Raw genomic sequence first — 22079 nt, 5'->3', positions numbered from 1 at the left:
CGAGAGGCCCGGGTTGTGCTCAATTCGACCCATCCCGGGAGCTCGAAGCCATCTGATCCATTCCAATCATGGAGGACTTTTTTGTGTTGACATCAACCGGTTGGCAAATTTAATCACTCTCCTTGTTCATATACTTTATTATTTATCCTTCAATACCATATCATATAAAAAAGGCGAGCGCGTAAAATCACACACACCGATACTCACACTCGTACTCTTTACTCATCTCCCGCGCGAGGGGAAAGGAAACGTTGCCTTCCTCTCTACAGAGATAGAGATAGAGAGAGAGAGAGAGAGATCGCAAGATCGGAAGAAGATGAAGTGGACGAGGACGATTTCTCTGGAGGATTACGTCGATGTCCTTCACTGCGACTGGCAAGCTGACCTCACCATCAGTTGCCTCAATCAGGTGAGAGCCGATTCCAACTCTCCACTCCATCATCGTCTCCTCTCCCAGTCCTGTTTCTGGTCCTTTCCTTATCATCAATTATGCGCTGAATCTGGTAGTTTTCTATAAACGTCCCGACGAACTTACTTCAGTTCCGTGAGTAGTTTACGACACGGCAATGCAATTGCAATTGCAAGTTCTACGAATCGGCTGTTTCTACTCCGTTCGACGATTAATTAATCGTGAATTTATCTGCTGTCGTGCTTCCATCAGATCGTAAGCATGCATGGATTCAGGAAGATTATCCGAGGAAAAGCTCTCAAGGTGATGGCTCATTACACTCTTATGTCTCTGGCTCTCTGTCTGATACTGATACGGATGAGCACTCTCTCTTTTTCTAATAAGCTTGCATAATGCATTTGCTTCGTTGAGATCCAGCTCGCTCACGTATTTGCTTTCCACCACAGTCAGTTCACCTTGAAGCCTTTACCTCAGCTCTCTCTGTTTCTCTTTATGTGTCTCGATGTGCTTGTCCCGTCTGTATCTGATTAGGAATTGTTCTCAAATCCACCGATGGTGAAAGATAATTATATCGGCGAACTATATGCATATGGTTTAAATCTCTTTCTGGATGTTTATGAGCAAGTTAGACTGATATATCATGTTAGCACTGCTTCTGTGTCAGTCGATCACTTAGCAATCTTGTGAAAGTGCAGAAAGTATTGGTAGATGCACTGAAGACGATCGATTTGATCGATCCTTCGCGCTCTACGGTTAAGGAGTATGTGTCTCCACACGCTTTTCTGGAGCTGGAGGAAGTGATTGCAGACCTGAATGCCCTCAACTGGCACGAGTGCCACACCACTTCCATGAAGACCATCTGCAAGGAGAATCCCCCGGCCACTAAGGATGATGCTGGTTTGCAGCTGAAAGCACTGAAATGGAAAGGGAACAATAAAATTAAAGGGAAAAGGAAAGAGAACAGAAAGGGCGATGATAGTTTGATCAGTGCGGGCGATGATAGGTTGATCAGTGCGGGCGATTATAGGTTGATCAGTGCAGGCGATGGTGCAGAAAAGGCATGCAAGAAGAGAATGCAATTGCTGAAGGAAATCAATGCTGGTGCTAGGTAAGATCATGGCGGTTCGTGATGAGACCACGCATCCTCCAACACCTCTCCGACTTACTGAATGTACAGCACAGATCAGGAAACGTAATCCCAATCAGGAAACATTCTTGATTCTACATTGTCTTTTGAAACTGAAATATATTCTAAGATGTCTTTTGAAACTGAAATATATTCTGCGACGTGTTTTTGAAACTTTTATTGAAGTTCCACTTAAATATCAGAGGCAGAGGAGTCCTCAGCTTCTTCCTATTCTGCAAGGGCTGGCGTCCATGGATCACCATCCCCGTTGATGTCATTTCCTCCGACCCATTTCACTCCGTTGCGAGGCATTAAGATTTTCAACAGCCTATTGTGGAAATCACTACGTCCATGTACACTCTGAAGCCTAAAAGATAAGCTTTCATCCATACTTGAGATCTTGCTAAGTAAAGATCCAACCGTCCCTTTTTCTTTTTTGTTACTTGTAAAAATTTAGAAATGAAATCTAAGTATTATGTGGCCCAAAAAGAAAAAAGAAAATCGGAAGTAATATTAAGCTGCTAAAACCTCGAATGTCACTATCAGTAGACTATGAAGGAAAAGTAGTAACGAATTGATTGTTAAAAGCAAAGTACTAAGTATAAGCACTATGGGCTAAAACCTAAGTATAAGTAAGCAAGTGACGTTCCTAAAACCCGCAGAATGAGTAAGCAAATCGTTATGTGGCAAGATAAATTACTCGCTGCTTCCAATTCACTAGAGACCATTATCGTTTAAGTCGGCTTCTTTTTCCTCTGCAAATGGCATGCATGGGCCGTGCATAAATATTGGCAGGTCCAGTGATTCGCTCGCAATTGACTTGTCTTCTTCATTGATCACCATCTCCTTTGAAGTCAATTCCTCCTGTCGAATGCACAAAACGTCGGATACATATAACGATTCAATGAATCGATAATAATAATAATAATAATAAAACTAAGAACTGCGCTCTCCCGACTAGAAAGCTCATGATTCATATAAAGACTTAGTGCAAGTTAAGTATCGGTTGCTAGAGTTGATAGAGAAACGGAACTTAAAATTTGTCCATTTGACAAAGTTGACCTCTGCGAACTAGCATGCTGTGTGTGTGTGTGTGTGTGTGTGTGTGTGTGTGTATTTTTATATTTTTTTTTCTGGTTGTCTCAGATTAGATTCTATGAGAGTTTGTCGTTTTAAGATTTACCTTGGACTTCAATCCCCGAATGAAGCCGACAAGTGAAAGTTGCAAGTGCTGATCATGAGCGTTTTCCCGGCAGTCATCAATAAGACTTAATTGCTGTCAATAGAGAATGCAAATAGTCTATTTAGTCACACTTTGTTCACAAATCAGAGGAACCACCACCTTAGTTGCAGCAAAAAAACACCAGAAAAGAGCAAATATAAGAGAGAGAGAGAGAGAGATCGTTGAGCGGCTCGCTCTACAAATGGTCACTTACAAGTTTTCTCGTATTATTGGGAGAATGAAATCCAATCGCTACCACGGCCTTGAACGTTTTGGGCAAACTAACTTGTGCCCAACCAAAGAAAATTCCAGAAGTTTGGTTTGTTAAGCCAAATTTTCCGTCCTCTGGCACAAAGAAGAAATAAAGATCAATAAAAGAGTGGACACTAACAAATCGACCATTCTCCTTCCCAGCATAAATACGAAAGGCTATTGCTTGTGGAAAAAATCAATTGACTTTGTTCTGAGAATGAAAATTAAGAAGAAATCAACGCCACGAACAGTTCCTTCAGGATGATCATTTGTAATTTCCTGAAAAGCTAAAAAGGATCGCCCCTTTCCACCGGCTTTCTGGTGACTCAAACAAGGCTTCATGGTCCTTAATTCAATCGTGTCGGTCTAAGTTATAAGCAGATGAAATTATAAATATCACTAACCTTTCATTTCATGCAAAAATCCGCTGATGTTTCGACAGCTCAGGTATATCCTTTCAATAGGCAATGCGTTTTGAACCCCTGACATAAGAAACTGAACCACTCACAAAAACTGAACCAACAAAAAAAATAAAATAAAAAACACTCAGGAAAGAAATACTTGCTAGGAAAAGAGGATATACGTACAATCATCAAATGGTGGAAGACCCCATATCTCTGGCTGGAATTCTAGAAGTGTATTAATCACTGCATCCGCCATGGAAGAAGAATCAGCTTCCTCATGAGATGGTACTGCCATTACTTTCATATTCGCTGCCTTTGCCCCTTTCACTCCAACCCTGTCATGAACATTATCAGAATAATCTCCCCACAAATAACAGGTCTCAGATAATATTATTAATGACATGGATAACTACATAAGAACTTACCACGTGTATATACGATCTCACAGTTTACTTTTTCTAGAAAGTCTTTACTATTTACTTTCTCTTTTTCAATAGAAACATGGCAACTTTAGAGAACAACTTACAGAGAGTCTTCAATAACCAAACATTGAGCTGCATCCACACCCATTCTTCTTGCAGCTTCTATAAATCTAGAAACAGTTCGAGGGATGCGTTAAATTTATATTCCATAAATTAATAAAGAAAAGGTAGGGGATGCACTCGGATTTTACATTGGGACAAAGCCCAGACATTTATCCAAGAAGACAATCCCGACTATAAACTACTCAACCAGAAGCTCTGATCCAGTTAATTCGCTGTTCGCCCAGTAGAAACTGAGAACGCTCGTGTATTTTTGGAGCATTTGAAACCAAAAGGAGAAAGCATACGGCACGCGATTGGTGATTGGACAAAGAACAAAACTCGTTGTCTTTCAAGAAAATGCTTATCAATGGAGATATGATCTTCTATGGTGTGCAGCAGCCACTTATTTGCAGCAGAAAAAGCATAATGGGGTAAAATAAATTCTTACATATCCGGAGAAGGTTTTCCTGATTCAACGTCATCACTTCCAATTATAGCTGAAAAACTTTCTTTCCAACCTATACATTCAAATTAATGAACAGTTAGTTGTAAGGGAAGTACCAACAAAGCCAAAAGAAAGTGAAACTGCAAGATTATGGCACAACATGGAGATTTGGGGATGGCCGAGAAAGAAAATAGAAACCGGTGTGAAGCATAGAACATTGATAAAAGTTACAATTGAGGAGTACGACGAGTTAGTTTGCTAGAAAGGACAATAATATCCAATTGTGTGTTGTACATAGTGAGTAATCATGTCGATAGGCCAGTAATTACTTGCAAAAACTATGCAATACATTTCGAAAGTAATTATGACAGAATGAAAAACCGGAAAGCATTATGTCAGCAGGTAAGTTACTAGCAAAAACAACGCAATACAGTTCGATCACCGAGGAGTAAACAGTAGCATCCAGTGTATTGTTTGGTAGGTAATAAATCAGATGAATAAGTGGACGAACCATCCTGATTGGCGATTTTGGCATCAATATAGTCTCGTAAGGAGTTTGAAGCCAGGGCAAACGGCACTCCGTGTTTGTGAAGATGCTTGATGAGCCGATTAGAGCCTGGCAGCGGCTTCGCTTGCAGCCACCTGTACAGCAAATTATCATCTCCATCTCCAGAAAAAGAAATTTCAGCGATGAACAAATGAATGATCGGAGCCGTGGGAAAAGAGAGAGGCGCACTTCTCGCGATACATAGGCGTGATTTCCTGGATGAACTGATCAGGAGTCAGAGGGAGGTCATAGTCTTCGACGATCGAGATGGCCGACTCCTTAAGCGTCTTCCCAAGCCTCTTGTTGCCTTCATTCAGGACTCTGCCGTGCTTAGCTAAGAACTCCTTCAGCACGCCTTTCGAACCATTCTCTGTGGGGAAAAAAAAATAAAGGAGGAAAAGTCTCGATCATCAGAGCTCAGGAAGCAAGTAAAACAGAGACGCGGTGCAATGATAAGCGGACATTGGTCGATTGAACAGATTTCTGCTGAGAGACCTGTGTCGACGAGCGTGCCGTCCAAGTCCAGAATCACGGCCGAGATTGCATTGCGGCGTTTGCAAGCGCAGCAACTCATCGCTCAGAGCAGAGACCGAGAGGGAGGGAGGGGGAGAGAGAGAGAGAGCGGTGTTGAATGAGGAGAGGGGGATCAGAGGACGATGTTGATTGATTTTTGAAATCGGAGGAGTGGGGCTTTATAAATGGAATGGAGAAGACAGGCGAATTTTAGAGAGGGAGAGGAGTGGGAGAATTTCCCGCTTTATGCATCAAACTGGAGAGGAGAGAATACTGTTCGGCATAATATATAGGGGACTACGAGGCGGTCATGGCGTATCTACGTTATATCTCTATTTTTTTCAAAATAAAAAATATATTTATTTATTTATCAGTAATTCAGTATATATATATATATAAACTATTCATTTAGGGTCTATATATTTGCTCACTTTTTTAATTTCGCCCTTTTTTATTTTCTTTTCGATTTTCATCGTGTACATTATGTTGTTTTTCTGTTTTTGTCCTTCCATTAATTTTCCGTTAACTTTGGTGAGTTGGCTTCCTATTGGTACTCCATCAATAACATATAAGCTATTAGCTATTCGCTCCACTTGAACCAAATCGAGCAAAACTCTGTTAATTAAAATTTTTAAAAAAGGGAAAAAAGAAAAAGAAAAACGATGAACCAAGAAAGAAGATGAACAACAGTAGTGACATATCTTCTTCCTCTTCGTGAAGGAGTCCATGCAATTCAATTGAAACCAGCTTGTAAAATCATCAAATTAATGAAAACCTAATTTAATCAAGAAAATCCCAAACTTTGCTTATGCACTCTCCTTTTTTATGCCTAGTGCCATTTCTTGGAAGCTTTACCATTGGCTTTTGAAGCATATTCATCCGGTACACGAATTAATTCGAAGACGATTTGCCCAATTATAAGCTAGAATCCTCGCCCCCAGTTCAATCTTCATCATCTCGTTCGCTCCTATGGTCATACGAGCCTTTCTCTTTGGAGTTTATAAAATTTTCAAATATTTTGTGTCATATCTCAGAAAATAAAAAAATTGAACTTCCCTTTCACATGACTAGAAGACTAAACAAAGGAGAGCTGGAAGGCAAATGTACTATAGTTGGACTCCTTAGTTACTTTGGCATAATAACTAGAGGAAGAAGAAGCTGTAATATTGCGAAGTTATTCATGTTCTTATTTCTTCAATTCTTTTTATTTTGTCTTTATTTTTATTTCTTTGGCCTTTTTTAATTTTGGATGAGATAAAAAATGGTTATTTGTAATTTATGTTGCATCCAGAAGGATCCAACTTTGACAGAAAAGTTAACGGAAGGACAAAAACAAAAAAACAATGTAACATAAAGGACAAAAATAGAAAAGAAAATAGAAGAATGATGAAAATACAAAAGTGATGTTTGTTGGAACTTGTCAACTTATCTATAATGATATTTTAAATAGGAGATATCGCTATTAGATTGTGATCTATCAGATTACTGAAAAATACTCTTATTAGAGAATGTATGCACTGGGAATTATATAATGATATTGTAAATAGGAGATATCGCTATTAGATTGTGATCTATCTGTTTACTGAAAAATACTCTTATTAGAGAATATATGTAGTAGGAATTATCACATATATGTGTTTTGTTTATGAAAAAAATAAAGAAAATACTTAATTTTGAGCTGATATTTGTTGGCAGTGATAGAACAACGTATTGTTAAGGGGAAAGTTATGCGTTGTTGTTCACTTCTGGATAAAATTACTTATAAGTACTTTTATTCAAATCAACTGAATTTTGGATGAATTAATAATTAAACTGGAGGGATAAAAAAGGGAGAGATGCTGTTCCGAAGGAATCTACCATCGAGAATAGGCTGTTCATGTGGGGGAGGGATAGTAGAACAAACAAGAGAAGTTTGAAGGAGTCTTAACACCGACTGAAGCTCGGGACAAACCTCGCCAGCCTTTGTCTCATCTCATATGTTGAGAATTAATGGAAACTTCCCTCTTGTTCTTAACAATAACCTTCAAATTAAGCACGATGTCCGCAAATTCGAATGGGGAACAAGTGATATTTGACTTATTATCGAATCTGACTTCATATAATCAGCCAATTCTCGTTCGTGATACTAGTTTCTCGGGATTCGCACTCTTGGATCAAGAAGAAAAGGCGATGAACGAACCAAAGTTTCATCGTTACATTGTTTATGTCAAACGACTATATTATTTGTTTGTCACATACGATGGATTGATTACGGCTCTACCATATGCAACAGCAAAAGAGATTAAAAAAAGAGGCGTTGCGCATACATCACTACTAAGTCTCTAGATGGGAGCATATACCAGAATCAGGACAATCCGGGCACAAACGAGCGATCGAAATTCTCATTCACTTTTCTTGCCCAAAAAGATTCTCATTCACTTTGCCCACTCCTTTCACAGCTTTAACCAACTTGTTCACCGAGCATCCAATCCCCACTCCGCACAATAATCTTCCTGGCAAGATCTCGAGTATCATGCTCCATAGGCGGAAAGTGATTCCGGACATAATATATGCCTCGCCAGCACTTGAATATTTTGAATTAAAAGTCCCACGGAATATGTCCCTGATACTTTGCACAAATTACCACAATCAATTGCAGTACCGGTGCTAAGCTATTAACCTTCGAGGTGCGCACTAATCACGGCACATCACTTGTGGCAACAGATTATTGCTACATGGTCTGCTCAGCCTTTTATACTAACTATATGCAAGAAGCTGAAAAGTGTAAACAGACTAGGTCAAGCTATAAGCTTAATAAACTTCAAGACCGAACAACAGATTCCTATATCTGGGAACAGGAAGTTCTGTTACAAATATCAAACACAATCAGCCAAATGGGCAAGGCCCCCCTCTTCACTGCATTTGCCATGACCCAAACGAGGAGTTCTGCAAATGAAAGTCAGCACGACCACCTCCAGATATTACATAATTATAACAATATCATAAATCACCCCAAGAAGTCTGAACCAAATCCATAGGAGACGATTAAGTCTCTAATAGGTGGTGTCTTCACTTGTATGAAGCATGTCCAGGCACCTACTTCATTGCTGAAAAGGGATTCAACGGATATAATGAACAAGGAGGTTTAGGATCACATGCTATTGGAAATAACAAGAAAAAGTGGATATCTCACCTCCATTTCGTCCACCCCACCAGCTTTCGATGTGCCATTTATCTTGTGGGTGTCTTCTGCCACAGTGGCAAGAAGACAGAAAATAAGAATCCAAAAAGAAAAAAGAAAATGAATGAAAGTTTTGTGTTCTTTTGTGAGAAGAATTCATTGTACAATATGTATTAGTATCCTATTCTTTCTCTCCTGGAAGTGCTGCCTTACAATAGAGTGCGTTTGTATGAATAAGCATCCACTTTCCTCAAACTCCCTATCATTTTTCAGACAAAAAACATACTCTTCGTCTTCGAGAACAAAATGGTAACAAAATAATCTTCTACCAGTGGTCCTTCTGATTGAATGTAACAGACTAGACGTGTCAAAGTAGAATATTAGCCTTTCACGCAAGGACTAATCAAATAATTTATCTTGTTCAATGCATTTAAATCTTAAATAAACCAGATTATGGCTTAAAAAAACGCAGGCTTTTATGAGTTCCGAATCCCAAGTTTATAAATATTACCTCCCTCCTCTGGGATGTCAGAGGTCCACAAGGTAAGGTTGTCCCTCAGAAGTTGCATGATTAAAGTGCTATCTTTGTAGGACTCCTCATTCAGGCTGTCAAGCTCTGAGATAGCTTCATCAAATGCTTGCTTTGCAAGATGGCATGCTCTGGAACAAATTCAACTCCAATGTCAAGACACTAGAGTCTAGAGACCACAAGATAGATGAAAGCTGTTCTTGAGAAAATCTGGTACGATATTCCACAAACCTTTCAGCCGAGTTCATAATCTCATAGTAGAAGACTGAAAAGTTCAAAGCCAAACCCAATCGAATTGGGTGTGTAGGAGGCAATTCAGCCTCTGCAGCAGTTGTAGCTACCTGAAAAGGCATCGCATAGAAGCATCCAGTTGAGAAAGAGAGAAAATTAGAGAGAGAGTTCAAATTCACCAAAATCTCAGGAAATCCGTATTGTACTGCAATAGCCAGTGTTAAAGAGCGTAAAACATTTTATAAAGAGAATACAAAGACAAAGTATGTAGCCTGATCACAAATATAAAGAAACAAAAATTACTAGTGATCTACAAGTAACACATTAAGTAAAAATAATGTGTACTCAATTTATTTTCAGAACGAGCATCATACCTCATACGCTTTCATTGACTGGTCAGCAGCCTCTTTTTTCTCATCACCTGCCTTGAACTCTGCAAGGTATCGATAATAGTCTCCTTTCCTGAGATCAAAAAATTTTCAGACCCTTTAGACCTCATGGATTATAACAGAAACTAGATATACTCTAAAACTAAGCAGGATGAAACCACTATAAGAAAGATCAACATCACAAGGGGGGAAATAGAAAATCAAGCACTCACATCTTATTGTAAAAAACTTTCGATTCGCCAGCAGTGGCTGAGGGAATGAGATGCTCATCAAGCACTTTCATGATGTCGCCACAGATGTTGGCGAGCTCTGATTCAACCTTCTGCCTGTACTCCTTAATCCTTTTGGCATTGATCTCGTTTCCTTTTGACTCCTCCTTTTGTTCAATGGATGACAGGATCCTCCAGGACGCTCTCCTCGCACCGATCACATTCTTGTAACCAACAGAGAGCAAATTTCTCTCTTCAACAGTCAATTCCACGTTAAGTTTGGCAACATTCTTCATGGACTCCACCATCTCTACCAAAACAGAAGAATCCCACATATTGATCAGAAATCAAGAGAACTCCCCATTTTTTTATCTCAGACTCGGCACATATCATATAATCATTGGTCAGAATCGAATCAGGGAACATCTACAGTATCCAAACCATCTGACACAGCAGGAAATGAGATATACCACCGCCACCCTGTCTATAGCTACTTCTCATTAGCAATCCTTTCGCAGAGCAACTTCCAATGAATTTCAAACTAACAGGACTTACAGATATACTACTCAGTTCCTCTGTAGATCAAAACAACATCAGATTCTTCAATCTAACCATTAAGGAGCTAGCACGGCTGAATTCTAACATAATAGACAGGCCAATTAGTAGCTGTAAAAATCTAATCAAATAAAGAAACTCCTTATCTCATCATCTGTACTAAAATCGACCTAGATTGATCCAAAAACTGAAAATCGGCATTCAGAGAGAGAAAGAGCTGAGCAGAAGACTGAACTGACCGTCGTATCGTTCGGCCTGCTCCGCGAGCTTGGCGAGGTAGACGAAGCTGTCGCGAGAGGAAGCCATGGCTACCGATTGAAGGAATTCTAGGGTTTGAGGAGGTTCGGTTTGGGGTTAATCAGCTCAATCTCGGTGGCCCTCTCTCTCGGAGATTATATTCTCTACCGCCACCATACCGTGCACTGACCATCGGGTTCCTCCGTACGGTCCAATCACTTAAATTTCTTTTTTTTAAAAATAATCATAATAAATATAAATAAATCAGATTAATTTTAATATCTTTAATTTAATTGGGTACTGTGATTACAATTTCTTAGCAGAGTCACGGCCTGACAGGGACTGGTAAAGGGGGACGGTGGACTACGGTGCCACTTCCGCCAATAAGAACTCGCCACGTCTGCTGGAGGTCGGATTCCGGCACCTGGGAGCTGTTAGAGGCTCCAAAGGGCCCTTTTTTCTCACGAATCAGAATGCCACACGTGCGATTATGTCAGAGATAATCTACGTTCACCTTTTGGGCTCGGCCCAGCCCGTTTCGAGTCAGATAGATATGGACTCGTTGGTGTCCATTAGACGGACTGTGGACTTTTGTTGCTCTCCACGGCGCTCTCGAACTAATAGGTTTCATGTTACGTCGTTGGTAAGAATGTGAAATAAAGAGGAACGGAAAGACAATCAGTGAGAATAAAAGCGGAGCTTTCGTAATTGCTTTATCATGATAAGAGTACCATTGTAACGTCTCGAATTCCACTTTCAGAAAATTCAGTTGTCCAAACATCTTATTGATCCCCCGGGAAAAAAATAGCGGTGGAATATATAATAATTAACAGAATAAAAGGTTGTTCCTCAATCACATGATGCTGCAAGCGTGAGGGTTTTCGTCGCTGAACGCGGCGCTGGTCTGGTGCCCGAATGTCGTGGAGTGTGCCCCGTGGTAGTTGTAATACCTGCCGTAGCTGCTGTTGTCGTATCCGTGCTTGTAGTAGTTGTAGTGAGAAGAGGACTGAGGAGCGTGCAAGTTGGTAGGCCCGTTGCAGTGGTGCTGGTTGTAGATTGAATAGTTGTCGCACTCTGCATTGTACGGCAGCTGCCACAGCTCCGCCCTCCGCCCGGTCTTCCTCACCGCCTTGAGGACCTTCTTCTGGTCGGCCCAACCGGTGATGGTCACCTTCTGGAGGCTCAGGTCTATTTCGACAGTGTCCACGCCTAAAGAGCCACGAGTCTTGCTAATTTAGTATTACCAAATGTCAGCACTTTCATATATACTCGAGTTGTATCGCGAACCATGTTACATACCTTTGAGCTTTTCGAGTGCACTTCTCACTTTACTCTGGCAACCGCCGCAGTCCATATGAACCCGCATTTCCACGATCTGAAGCCAACATATAACGGGTTTAATTCTTAGATGAATATCAATGCTTCCCGATTGTATGACTGAAACCTTCCATTGATTCCTAGGTACCCATTATAAGCTACGAGATTAGAGAGAGAGAGAGAGAGCGAGATATACCTACCGTCGACATCCTATATATATTGAACTTTTGGAAACCGTAGGTGTGATCTTGCCGTATATATATCGATAGCGGTTGTGAATGAAAATTGAAAATGTTGTATAGCTAGTAATTCTGGAGCTGCTGATCAGGATAATGGGGACTGCTTCTATATGGAACTTATATATATATATATATAGGTCCTCTTTCTCCTCACGACTATTAGTTTATGGGTATTTTCCACCGACTGCAAAACAAAAATAATAATTCAGAGGAAAGAGGGAACTTGAAGCAAAATTATCATTCGATTCTATACAAATAATGGTGTTTTGATTATTTCAAGTTCAAATGGATTTATAAGTACGTCCACAATTAGTTGTTTGACTTTGAGTTTCATTGAAATTTAAGGATTTTTGGAGCCGTCAAGCATGTGCCAACGGCTCCTAATGAGGATCATGTCCCATGCTTTCTCACCACTCTTCATAAATGTCATGAGACCTTATGGTCGACCTACATTAATAAATAAATAAATAAATAAATATACATATATATATTGCATTTTACGGGTGGAAACTTGGGACTGAAGGAATTTCGTCAAAAAAGCATGCTGTATTAAAAAGACGACGTCAGAATGAAGTGAGAAAAAAAATAACAAAATTTAGTATAAGTTTAATAACGGAGTTAAATTTAATTTAGTTTGATTTAAGGAGATGAAAATAAAAATAGTTGGGAAAAGTATGTAAGAGAATTTGAATAAGAAGATAAAAAAAGTAATGATTGTATTAAGGAAAAAGTATTGAATAGTTGAAAAAATTTAATATAAAAAATTAATTATAATAATATATAAGAAAAATATGAGAGAAAATTTAAAGAAAATGATAAAAGATAATGATCGTGTTATTGAATTAAAGAAAAATTAAATTAAGTTTGATTTTATAAATAAATAAAGCGTTAAATTTCAACGGAACGTAACTGAAAACTTTGCCGGTAAATTAGTGGAAGCTTTGCAATGACATATATCCGCAGGAATAATTTTAGTCTGAAAGCCGTTGGGAAAAACATTTTTCCAACTGGTTTCCCCTTCCTTTTCTTATTTTATTTTATGTTATTTTTTATATAAACTATTTTACAAACAAAAATAATTAATAAAAATTGGCGAAACAGGCAGAAGGGATAGGATCGTCGTCGGCAGCTACCATCCCCCTCCGTGGCATCCCCACAAGCCACACCCGTCTTGGGACTATCTGACCCCAGACGTAATTCTTCATAGAAAGATATATGCATCACTCTGTTTGGTTTTAGAATTATATTTTAACTCTACTTCACTTAACTCTACTACAAATTTTTCAAAATTTTAAAAAGACCTAAATTTTTTAAAAAATTCTTCTCTCTTCTCCAACTGATGACTTCACTTCCATGGTCATCCCACTCACGACAAGCCAATTATCACTCTTGGTAATAGTTCTTGTACCATGGTGAGTCTCGGATTTCGATTTGACAACCCTCAAGCAAGAAATCAAACCAATTTCACCTCGGATTTCAATTTCACGAAACCCTAAAATCAAGAGAGCCAAGATCTCATTTCGCCTCCTCTGTTAGACCCTCAACGACTGGGACAGCCTCATCAGGAGCGGTAATGAATCATTACTCAAGCTAGCTCCGTTCACTGTACGGGGAAGCAATCCCTGTTATCAACTCGACTGAGGAAAGCGTGGAACGAGCAATCCCAAAAAAGGGGTTTTTTTTCTTTTCCGATTACGTTTGGGAGTTGTTGCTCCGTTCTCTTGGCTAGCAACATGGAGAAGCTTTCAATTTAATCCAACTGGAGGCGAATCTGCTTTCTTCTTATTTGGTGGGAGAAATCATATGGAACCAAGAACTTGAAGTTGGACATAGTACATCGACATGAAGCGGCGAGGCCGTGACCTTCCTCTACCCAGATGAGAAAAGTAGCTGCTCAAATGGTGATTCAATCGGACTTCATGGAGATGGAACGAAGAGCAGTAGAGAGAGGGAGTTGAGTGGAAGGAGAGAAAGGTTGGGTAGATTTGAAAAAATAAAAAAAGTTATGGGTCAATTTTTAATTTTTAAAAATTTAAAATCAAATTAAATTATAATTTCCTCTGTTACCAAACGCACCGATTGATGTTTCCGGCAGACAAGTAAATAACGGTTGAACGAGGACAATTTGAGCAGAGTATATAGCTCGGAGATATTTTCGGACAATCCAACGGCAGTCCCAACTCTGATCAATAGTGGTCCCAAAAGTTAAAATCAAATGTTATCCATTAAGCCCCAAGTAAGATCGTCATCCTCACCCTATCACCAGCAATGTCCTCTCTGAACTGCTACATCTCAGTGACGACTTTCACCACCACCTCAGTCCCAACCTCCCATGACTCTGCGACGTACTTATCACCCAACAACCCAACGCAGGGTCTGCCCAGGAAGAAGCCGATGAAATGGGCTGCTGCCGTGGCTCCCTTGGACATCGGATAGTGGTCCCACGGCAGCGGTCCACTCGAAACATCGGAGCTCCGCAAGTACTGGGGAGGAGAAGAAGAAGACCCTTTGAGCTCAGACGAGTTCATTTGGAACAAGGACTTCGTCGATCGATTTAAGAGGATGATCCGGGACCCGGACGCAACCTCTGATTCTCCCCAAGAACCAACTGTTAAGGTCCAGTTACTTCAACCGAAAGAACATAATACGAGTTATATGTACACGATCATATTGGCAGCTGCATCCAATGAATTTAAGCATGTTTGTGGAAGCTAGCACAGTAGTAAGGATTTGTTATATGGCTATGTATTTGCCAATTTAGACGTGTGATTCCGACACAATTGACAGGATGAGCCTTCTGGATTCTTAAGCTTGAACAGGGTCATGAGCCTTGACAGGTTGGTCTTTAGCTTATTCCTCAATCCTCATGAGATGCAATCTCAATTAAGTACATGAATAAAAGTTTTATGTCACGTACTCGAATTCTAAAGGATGTTTGTCAGGGGAACGTTTGCAGTATGGAATTTGATTTAAGCAAAGAGCTGACTGCACCTTCTAAGAATACTCCGGAAGAAGAGATGATTGAGACTCCAACTCCTGTAAGATGGATGACTACTCGAAATTGTTCACATTGTGTTCGTAGTTGCCTTACAGACAAATATTGTCTTCCCGTGATGATTGTCCCGTAAATTGCCAGAATGGAAGCAATGATTTGCCAAGATGGAGATAGGCACCGACCCGCCGTGAGCAAGACAAGTGGGATAGAGCCCGCAAGGCTGCAACAGGGGGAAGCGTACTGATCTCTCTTAACAATCAGATTTTGCAACTTCTATCTGTTCTCTCTTTTACCTATAGGATTAGATATATGATTAAATTGCAAGGATGCCTTACCATCGGGTTCGGCTATTTGACTTACCTCTTGTCCATAGGATGTGATGTTTCGAGAGTCGAGGCGGCCCCGAGGGGACCCAAAGGTGCTGGCTGCTCGATCCAGGGAACAGTACTTTCAGGTATTTGCTTCACAATACTTGCTGATATATTCCTGTTGAAGTACCGAAATCGACTGAGCTGTAATTTCTGTTTTCTTCTCAATTATTGCTTGGCAGTTGAAAAAAAAGTTGCAAATCCGCACTCTAGGCATAGGTGGTATCGGTCTTGTCTCCGCCTGTCTTTCTTATTCATCAGCAATTGCGTTTAGGTAAGTGCAATTATATATAGGTGACCTTTGCTCAACATCCCATTCAATAAACTGCACAAGCGTTTACACGTGCTCTTCTCTCGGTATCTCCTGTATCAGCTTCGGTGCCGGACTTCTTGGTTCCTTGATGTACATCCGTATGCTTGGAAGCAGTGTAGATTCAATGGCAGATGCAGCTACGGGGCAGAGCAAGTATGCTGAATACTTACATTACAGTGCTACTCTTTATGAAATAATATGCTAATTTTTTCTGTCAAGTTGCCTGATTTGGAAATAATTGACTGCAGGGGTTCGATCGGGCAACCAAGGCTGCTGGTTCCTGTGGTTCTAGTGATGATATTCAACCGGTGGAATGAGTAAGTCATAGCTTTGCAATGTTGTTCAGCCTGGTCATGGTTGTGTTAGATAGTCAAAAAGGAAGTAATATGATCAGATCAAATACTGCAAATGACGATAGCAGTGACTTTCTGTTTAGTAGCTTGATCTGAAATTTACTGGCAATCATCGAGTTGATAGCTGGATAAAAGAGATTGATCATCTCACTGATGTTGCTTATCTTGACGCAGAATACTTGTTCCCGAATATGGATGCATTCAGCTAGAGTTGATACCGATGCTAGTGGGATTTTTCACGTACAAAATGGCCACTTTCATGCAAGCTATAGAGGAATCACTAACAGTCGATGGAAAGAAGGGTCGAGTTTGAATTCTTCGGTCACTTTTCTTTACTCTTATGTCAATACTTTTTGTTTTTTAGCTAAATCTCTCATGTCAATACTTGTAATCAAGATGTTGTAGAGTCTAGTGATGTAGTTCTTATGCTGACTATGCAGCTGCATACTGTCGAGCAGAAAGTTCGTGAACAAAAGCACTTGGGTACTCCATGAACAATGATAAAGATTGTTTTGTTCAGCAGAAATGATGTCTCGTACTTTCATAAAACGGTCGTTATAAATGAGTTAGTGTTACAAGGAACAGTTCCAATAGCAAATGCAACGGCACTGGCCCCTGGATAGATGTACTGCTATTTGCTTGTAAAAGCTCTTTGCCTTTCCCGACTACGGTGGAACGACGCAAACAGTTTTGGCCAAATCACAGTGGCCTCAGCCAATGTTTTGCTTTCCCGCAGCCATAACCTTCGATCAGGAAAATGTTATCCTCATGGCCAGGGGCATACTCGATTGACTGGTTGAGGTTGACGAGTTCAGGCGTGGAAAGATAGTCCGAGAGGGTGCTACTAATTTAATTGTCGATAAATGGGGACTTAATTGAATGAAATGAAAAGTATGAGCCCCATTTGGAATCTCCAGATGAAAAGCCTCGTAAGCCTCCAAAACTTGGAGGGCCCTACAGAAGGAAGATGGGCTCTGAGAGAAAGAAGAGTTCAGCACAGAGCTCATAGAGGCTCCCGGAAGAGATCTTAAGCCCATAAGGTTTGCGTAATGTTCTACCTTTAAGCCCTAATCATCACTATGGAACATACCCCCTAACTACTCTTTTTTTTTTTCTTTATATTTCTTTTTTGGTGCAATCGCGAGATGCTCTCGATTTATTAGCCGAGACTAAGATATTCCACTTTCTTCTTCTTTTTATTGGGTGAATAAGATATTCCACTTTTAATTAGTACAAAGTTGCACTCTCTTTCTCGCAAATAGATAAAAGTTATTTTTTTTCTTTTTTCTTACATTGAGAGAGACATCATGAATAAAAATAGCAAGATTATCCACATGAATGAATTGTCTAAGACATTTAATTAAGCCATGCATATTGCTTCTACTTGCATAATTTTCTATATCTTTCGACAATTTACCGGATCATTTGCTCTAGCTACACCTACATACGCTCTTGAAATGCCTAGATACGAACTCCATCTATTTAGTTCACTTTGTTAAAGTATCCGATACTAAATGCACTAGGATGGACGATATTGGATTCTATATATGCAATCAGAGTCAATGATTTCCCTGATTCTAGAGCATCGAGTGGAAACGACGAGTCAATATATTAGGTGTAACCTCTGCTATCATCAACTGCACGCGATGCGCATGCGACTCCTCTATCAGTCGATTTCCCATCACATAATCGGTGATAATCGGCTGAACAAATCAGAGTTGAATGTGAGCACCGACCATACATTATTCTATGAAATAAATCTGAATAAGGGAACTTGTTTTGTAAGAATTATACCTCCTGATCTAATAATAATTAAACTCTCAGCATCCCCAGCTTATTTGTCCGGGAGCGGCCATCGATCTTTACGATGGGTACAAATTAACAAACAGTTGCACATGGGATTACAATCCAATATTTTGTCCAATCATATAAAAGAGGAATAATATTATGCAATGCGTGCATATATATTGCATTTTCAGGTGAGTGCCATTGGATATTTAAAGTGCCCGATGAATCCCAATTAATCTAGATTAGATTCGAATCTTGTCTATTTGTTAATAAGTAAAACTCTTTCGGTCATAAATTTTCTCTGTTTAGAAGAATTCAAATTTGAAATTTTATTTAAAAAAAAAACTGACGTCCAACAGTTTAGATCAAATTATATTGATTTCTCAGTGGGCTTTCACAGTCGTAAAAAAGGTGAGAAAGGACTGGTGGGGTAATGTCGCTACACATCAGTATCATTATGTTATGTTATGTTATATTGACCAGCTTAATGCCAAGACGCGATATTCTGGAGAACAGCAATTCCCGATTTTGCTAAAACGAGAGGAAACACTGCACAACTGAAACTGACAAAGCTTTGGCTTGTCTGTTCAGACAGTCGGAATATATTCAATGACGTTGAACTCACCCCACCCCACCCCCTTCTCGGCATGCCACTAGCATTAACTTTTTTATAGAGCTAAAATGAAGGGACACTCTCGGTCATTTTTTGAGTAACATCTTCCCTAAAGACGTATTTAAGATGTATTGTTAAGAAGGGCTTCGGTCCCATATATCATCCAAAAAAAATAAAAATAAAAATAAAAATGTGTTGTTGAAACATGCGATCAACTATCTAACTTAACAGTCTATATGGAGGAATATTTTCTTTTGGTTACCCAATAAAGGAATTGTAACCCAAGTTTTGTACAATGGAGAATTCGCGATATATGACCAAACTTTTTCCATTAAAATCTCTCTTTTTTTTTCCGGTGAATTAAAAATCTTTCTCTTTTTTCATTAAAATCTCTCTCTTACTTTTGTTTTGCTATGCATCTAGATCTAAATGTGTCTCAACGAGATAAAAGAGCTAAGCGCGTCCATAAATAGAGATATTGTCTATATTTTTTTACCGGAGATTCTCCATATTTGCTTTATTTGGGTAACTCATTGCTTTGAAACTATTTTTTTCCCTCTCTTGTAGTAATTTCAAAAAGGGTCGTCCCACTATACCACAAGATCAAAAATCAAATTATACGTGTCGATAGAAAAATAGAAATCATTGTAAAATATCTATCAATTATATAAGTGCGAAGCTGGTCCCGAAGCCTTTTTTTTTATGTTATTGCAAGTTATCTCCATTTCTTGAACTAATTCAAAAATAAAAAGTACTTTAAGAATGCTGAAGCGAAATGTAACTTGTTGAGAAGGTGATCTTGATCATCGTTATATGCTCTGTTTGTTGTAACCTAATTATCTATTAATTGATACTTCCAATGGATAATTTAAAAAAAAAAACAGAGAAAAAAGTTCTCTTACGTCTTTTTTATTTATTTATTTATCGAAACTCTCTTAAAATAAAAATACTATATGCCATTTTTTTCATCTTATTCACTCCAAAAGAAACATTTTTTTCATCTTTCCTCCCACATGTGCGGGTCTCGCATTTAATTCTAAGTCTTATTAGATAATCATAGCAATTGAAGAAAAGAGCGTGATTTTCAGACCATCAGCAGTTTAGAGAATTGTTTTAAAAACTAAAACTAACTTATGTAACTCGTCATGAATTTATTTAATATGCTTTTGATCGTGTCACCTAACAAAAAAACATGCCCCCTCAACATGATGAGCAATTCTTTTGATCAAAATCTAGCCTTTTCAAGATGTTTGGGAGAAACCTTTTACACTTTTTTTTCTTCGATTCTTTCCTCTTCTCTTTTTTTTTTTTGGGTTCATTGGTTAAAGGTAATGACTTCTGATAATAATAATAAGTACATATGAACGTTTATATTATCTTTTCAGCTTCTAATTTTATATCTCTCCGTTTCTTGAAATTTCAAGTTTATTAATTGCTCACATTATCACTATTAATATACCATAGGTGAAACCCCATGAGTATTGTATGCATGAATCTTCAACTTCTCAGCTTCATTTTCAACTATATTAATTGAAAAAACAATTACCTCAAATTGAGAAGTTATAGTCGCTAATTTCCAATTTCCCAAATATTAATCTAAAATGCAGTGTCCATTGAATTCTCAATTCCATCTCTCTCTCTCTCTCTCTTTACAGGTAACACAGATTCCCACCCCATCTTGTCTCTCTGAACTAATAAAAAACAAAGACCAAACAACTTTTTGGGAATGAACTATACCAAGGCCCAAAAATGAAATTCCGCTCTTGATGATAAAACTATACCCTTTTGTTTGTGCTGGGGAGGACAAGAAACACTAATTAACATTACATAAGGCAGTCTGCCCTAGCAATCTAGGGATGTAGATCTCCTAAAGTGGCAACATACCTAATAAGGAAATTGACATCATACAAAGCTTTGGCTTTTGGTCATGAAGACAGGAGATAATCGCCCGTTTAGTAAAGGAATGAAGGTCGCCATGATTATTGTATATGAAGTGAATAGCTATTTAGGTACGTACCCTTTCTTTTGCTTTATAGGTAATTATTAATTATATATTATAAAGACCAACAAAGTGTTGGTTGAGTGACAAGTAATTTCAATCCTCGTAAGAACGATAACGCAAATTCAAGCCTCAGAAAACTAACTTGCTGAGAGGGAGAATAACTTTTCTTACTCAATGTTCAGAAATTGCGATAATAATATATTTCACAATTTTATTCACCCAAAATTATATATATATTATAAGGTAACGACGTTTCAAACAGATGTCCGAAAAAAAAGATGTCTCAAACGGGATAATATAAAATATTTTCACAGCTTGAACTTGAGCTATTTCAGCTAGCATTTCAGTGACGATTATTGAACTTGTTTAATAGTCATGAGCTATTGAACATTTGAAAGCGACAGAAAACCCCATATAATATATGTGAATATGCATCCCATGCATAGATCAGGTGAATTATAATGAATTAATGACGAAACAAGCCTACATATCCGTTCGTTGTTGCTAACACTCCGTAATTCAGTCGGAACAACTCCAGAAACACAACGAAATGCCCCAATCACATAAGTTACAACTAGTTATATTGATGCCAAAATTTCAATGCTTCCATTATTACATATTAAGAGTTTATTAACTTTATTTGAGATTACTAAGCGAAATAATGATACAATATGCATGAAGATATTGAGGATCTTTGTTTGTGAAAGGTGAGAGCAGATGCTTTTGTCCGTACGAAATTGCTCAAGGGTCACAGTTGATGGTCACCCCTTCTAGCTTATTCTCGATTATAGAGCTTCATTCCAACATTTACACATAAATTATACATAGACAAACACACACACACATATATATATATATATATATGTATAAATATATGATCAGTGGGCAAAGGGAAGTTGATGTCGTCGATCTGAATTAGACCCAGTGATTTTTAATATGGAAAGGTATATGCGAGGATCACGTTTATTGTACAATTAACCTGAGATCTTGAATGTTCAAAGCATAGTGAGTGACTATATGGAATATTTACAGCAGCCGAAGAAGATCTTTCTGGTCGACAATGGTCGACAATTAATATTTTCAGTCAAAAAAATAATAACAATATAATATATTTCTTTGTCTGGGTATCTAGGGCTGGGGCCCCACAAGATCATGGGCGCCTCAAAGGTTCTTCCGATATATGCTCTCTCTCTCTCTCTCTAGATGTCTTCTTCCCTCTCAAATAATGTCGTAGGAATTTACCCGATTAGGGCAACTTGGCCTTAATTTCCCACAACATGTCACATGACAACAACCTAATTTTCTTCTTCTTTTCTCGAAAGCTTGAGGTGCCGCGTCC

At 38.8% G+C, this 22079-nt stretch overlaps 4 protein-coding genes and 1 pseudogene across 6 annotated transcripts; 2 read left to right on the top strand and 3 right to left on the bottom strand.

The window, feature by feature from the left end:
• Nucleotides 1–4: 4 nt before the first annotated feature.
• LOC116194504 lies at nt 5–1766 on the top strand. Its single transcript, XM_031523316.1, has 3 exons — nt 5–409; nt 662–712; nt 1105–1766. Exons 1-3 carry the CDS (start codon nt 317–319, stop codon nt 1519–1521), a joined length of 561 nt encoding a protein of 186 aa, XP_031379176.1. The 5' UTR covers nt 5–316; the 3' UTR covers nt 1522–1766.
• LOC116194501 (bifunctional riboflavin kinase/FMN phosphatase-like) lies at nt 1185–5703 on the bottom strand. 2 transcript variants are annotated; one of them, XM_031523313.1, is made up of 11 exons: nt 5425–5703; nt 5119–5299; nt 4894–5024; nt 4386–4455; nt 3940–4005; nt 3597–3748; nt 3414–3491; nt 2972–3102; nt 2719–2811; nt 2236–2399; nt 1185–1323 (listed from the first exon to the last, which is right to left on the bottom strand). In XM_031523313.1, exons 1-10 carry the CDS (start codon nt 5501–5503, stop codon nt 2253–2255), a joined length of 1128 nt encoding a protein of 375 aa, XP_031379173.1. In that variant the 5' UTR covers nt 5504–5703; the 3' UTR covers nt 1185–1323; nt 2236–2252. The 2 variants fall into 2 exon arrangements, with proteins under 2 accessions (XP_031379173.1, XP_031379172.1); XM_031523312.1 differs by lacking the exon at nt 1185–1323 and having other exon boundaries at nt 1944–2399; nt 5425–5702.
• Nucleotides 5704–7992: 2289 nt separating this feature from the next.
• On the bottom strand, nt 7993–10963 carry LOC116194502 (14-3-3-like protein D). The gene is made up of 7 exons (XM_031523315.1): nt 10755–10963; nt 9964–10270; nt 9737–9824; nt 9363–9472; nt 9114–9262; nt 8615–8670; nt 7993–8528 (listed from the first exon to the last, which is right to left on the bottom strand). The coding sequence occupies exons 1-7, from the start codon at nt 10819–10821 to the stop codon at nt 8523–8525; spliced, it is 783 nt and encodes a 260-aa protein (XP_031379175.1). The 5' UTR covers nt 10822–10963; the 3' UTR covers nt 7993–8522.
• A 489-nt stretch (nt 10964–11452) lies between these two features.
• Nucleotides 11453–12479, bottom strand: LOC116194505 (heavy metal-associated isoprenylated plant protein 28-like). 2 transcript variants are annotated; one of them, XM_031523319.1, is made up of 3 exons: nt 12266–12479; nt 12052–12127; nt 11453–11961 (listed from the first exon to the last, which is right to left on the bottom strand). In XM_031523319.1, exons 2-3 carry the CDS (start codon nt 12116–12118, stop codon nt 11606–11608), a joined length of 423 nt encoding a protein of 140 aa, XP_031379179.1. In that variant the 5' UTR covers nt 12119–12127; nt 12266–12479; the 3' UTR covers nt 11453–11605. The 2 variants fall into 2 exon arrangements, with proteins under 2 accessions (XP_031379179.1, XP_031379178.1); XM_031523318.1 differs by having other exon boundaries at nt 12270–12478.
• Nucleotides 12480–14533: 2054 nt separating this feature from the next.
• LOC116194503 lies at nt 14534–16863 on the top strand (annotated as a pseudogene).
• The last annotated feature ends 5216 nt before the right edge of the window (nt 16864–22079 follow it).

Source organism: Punica granatum, chromosome 2 (assembly GCF_007655135.1).
Source record: "Punica granatum isolate Tunisia-2019 chromosome 2, ASM765513v2, whole genome shotgun sequence".
In the NCBI taxonomy this organism is placed as follows: domain Eukaryota; kingdom Viridiplantae; phylum Streptophyta; class Magnoliopsida; order Myrtales; family Lythraceae; genus Punica; species Punica granatum.
Note: the sequence above shows the minus strand (reverse complement) of the source record. Positions and strands in the feature narration are given on the sequence as shown.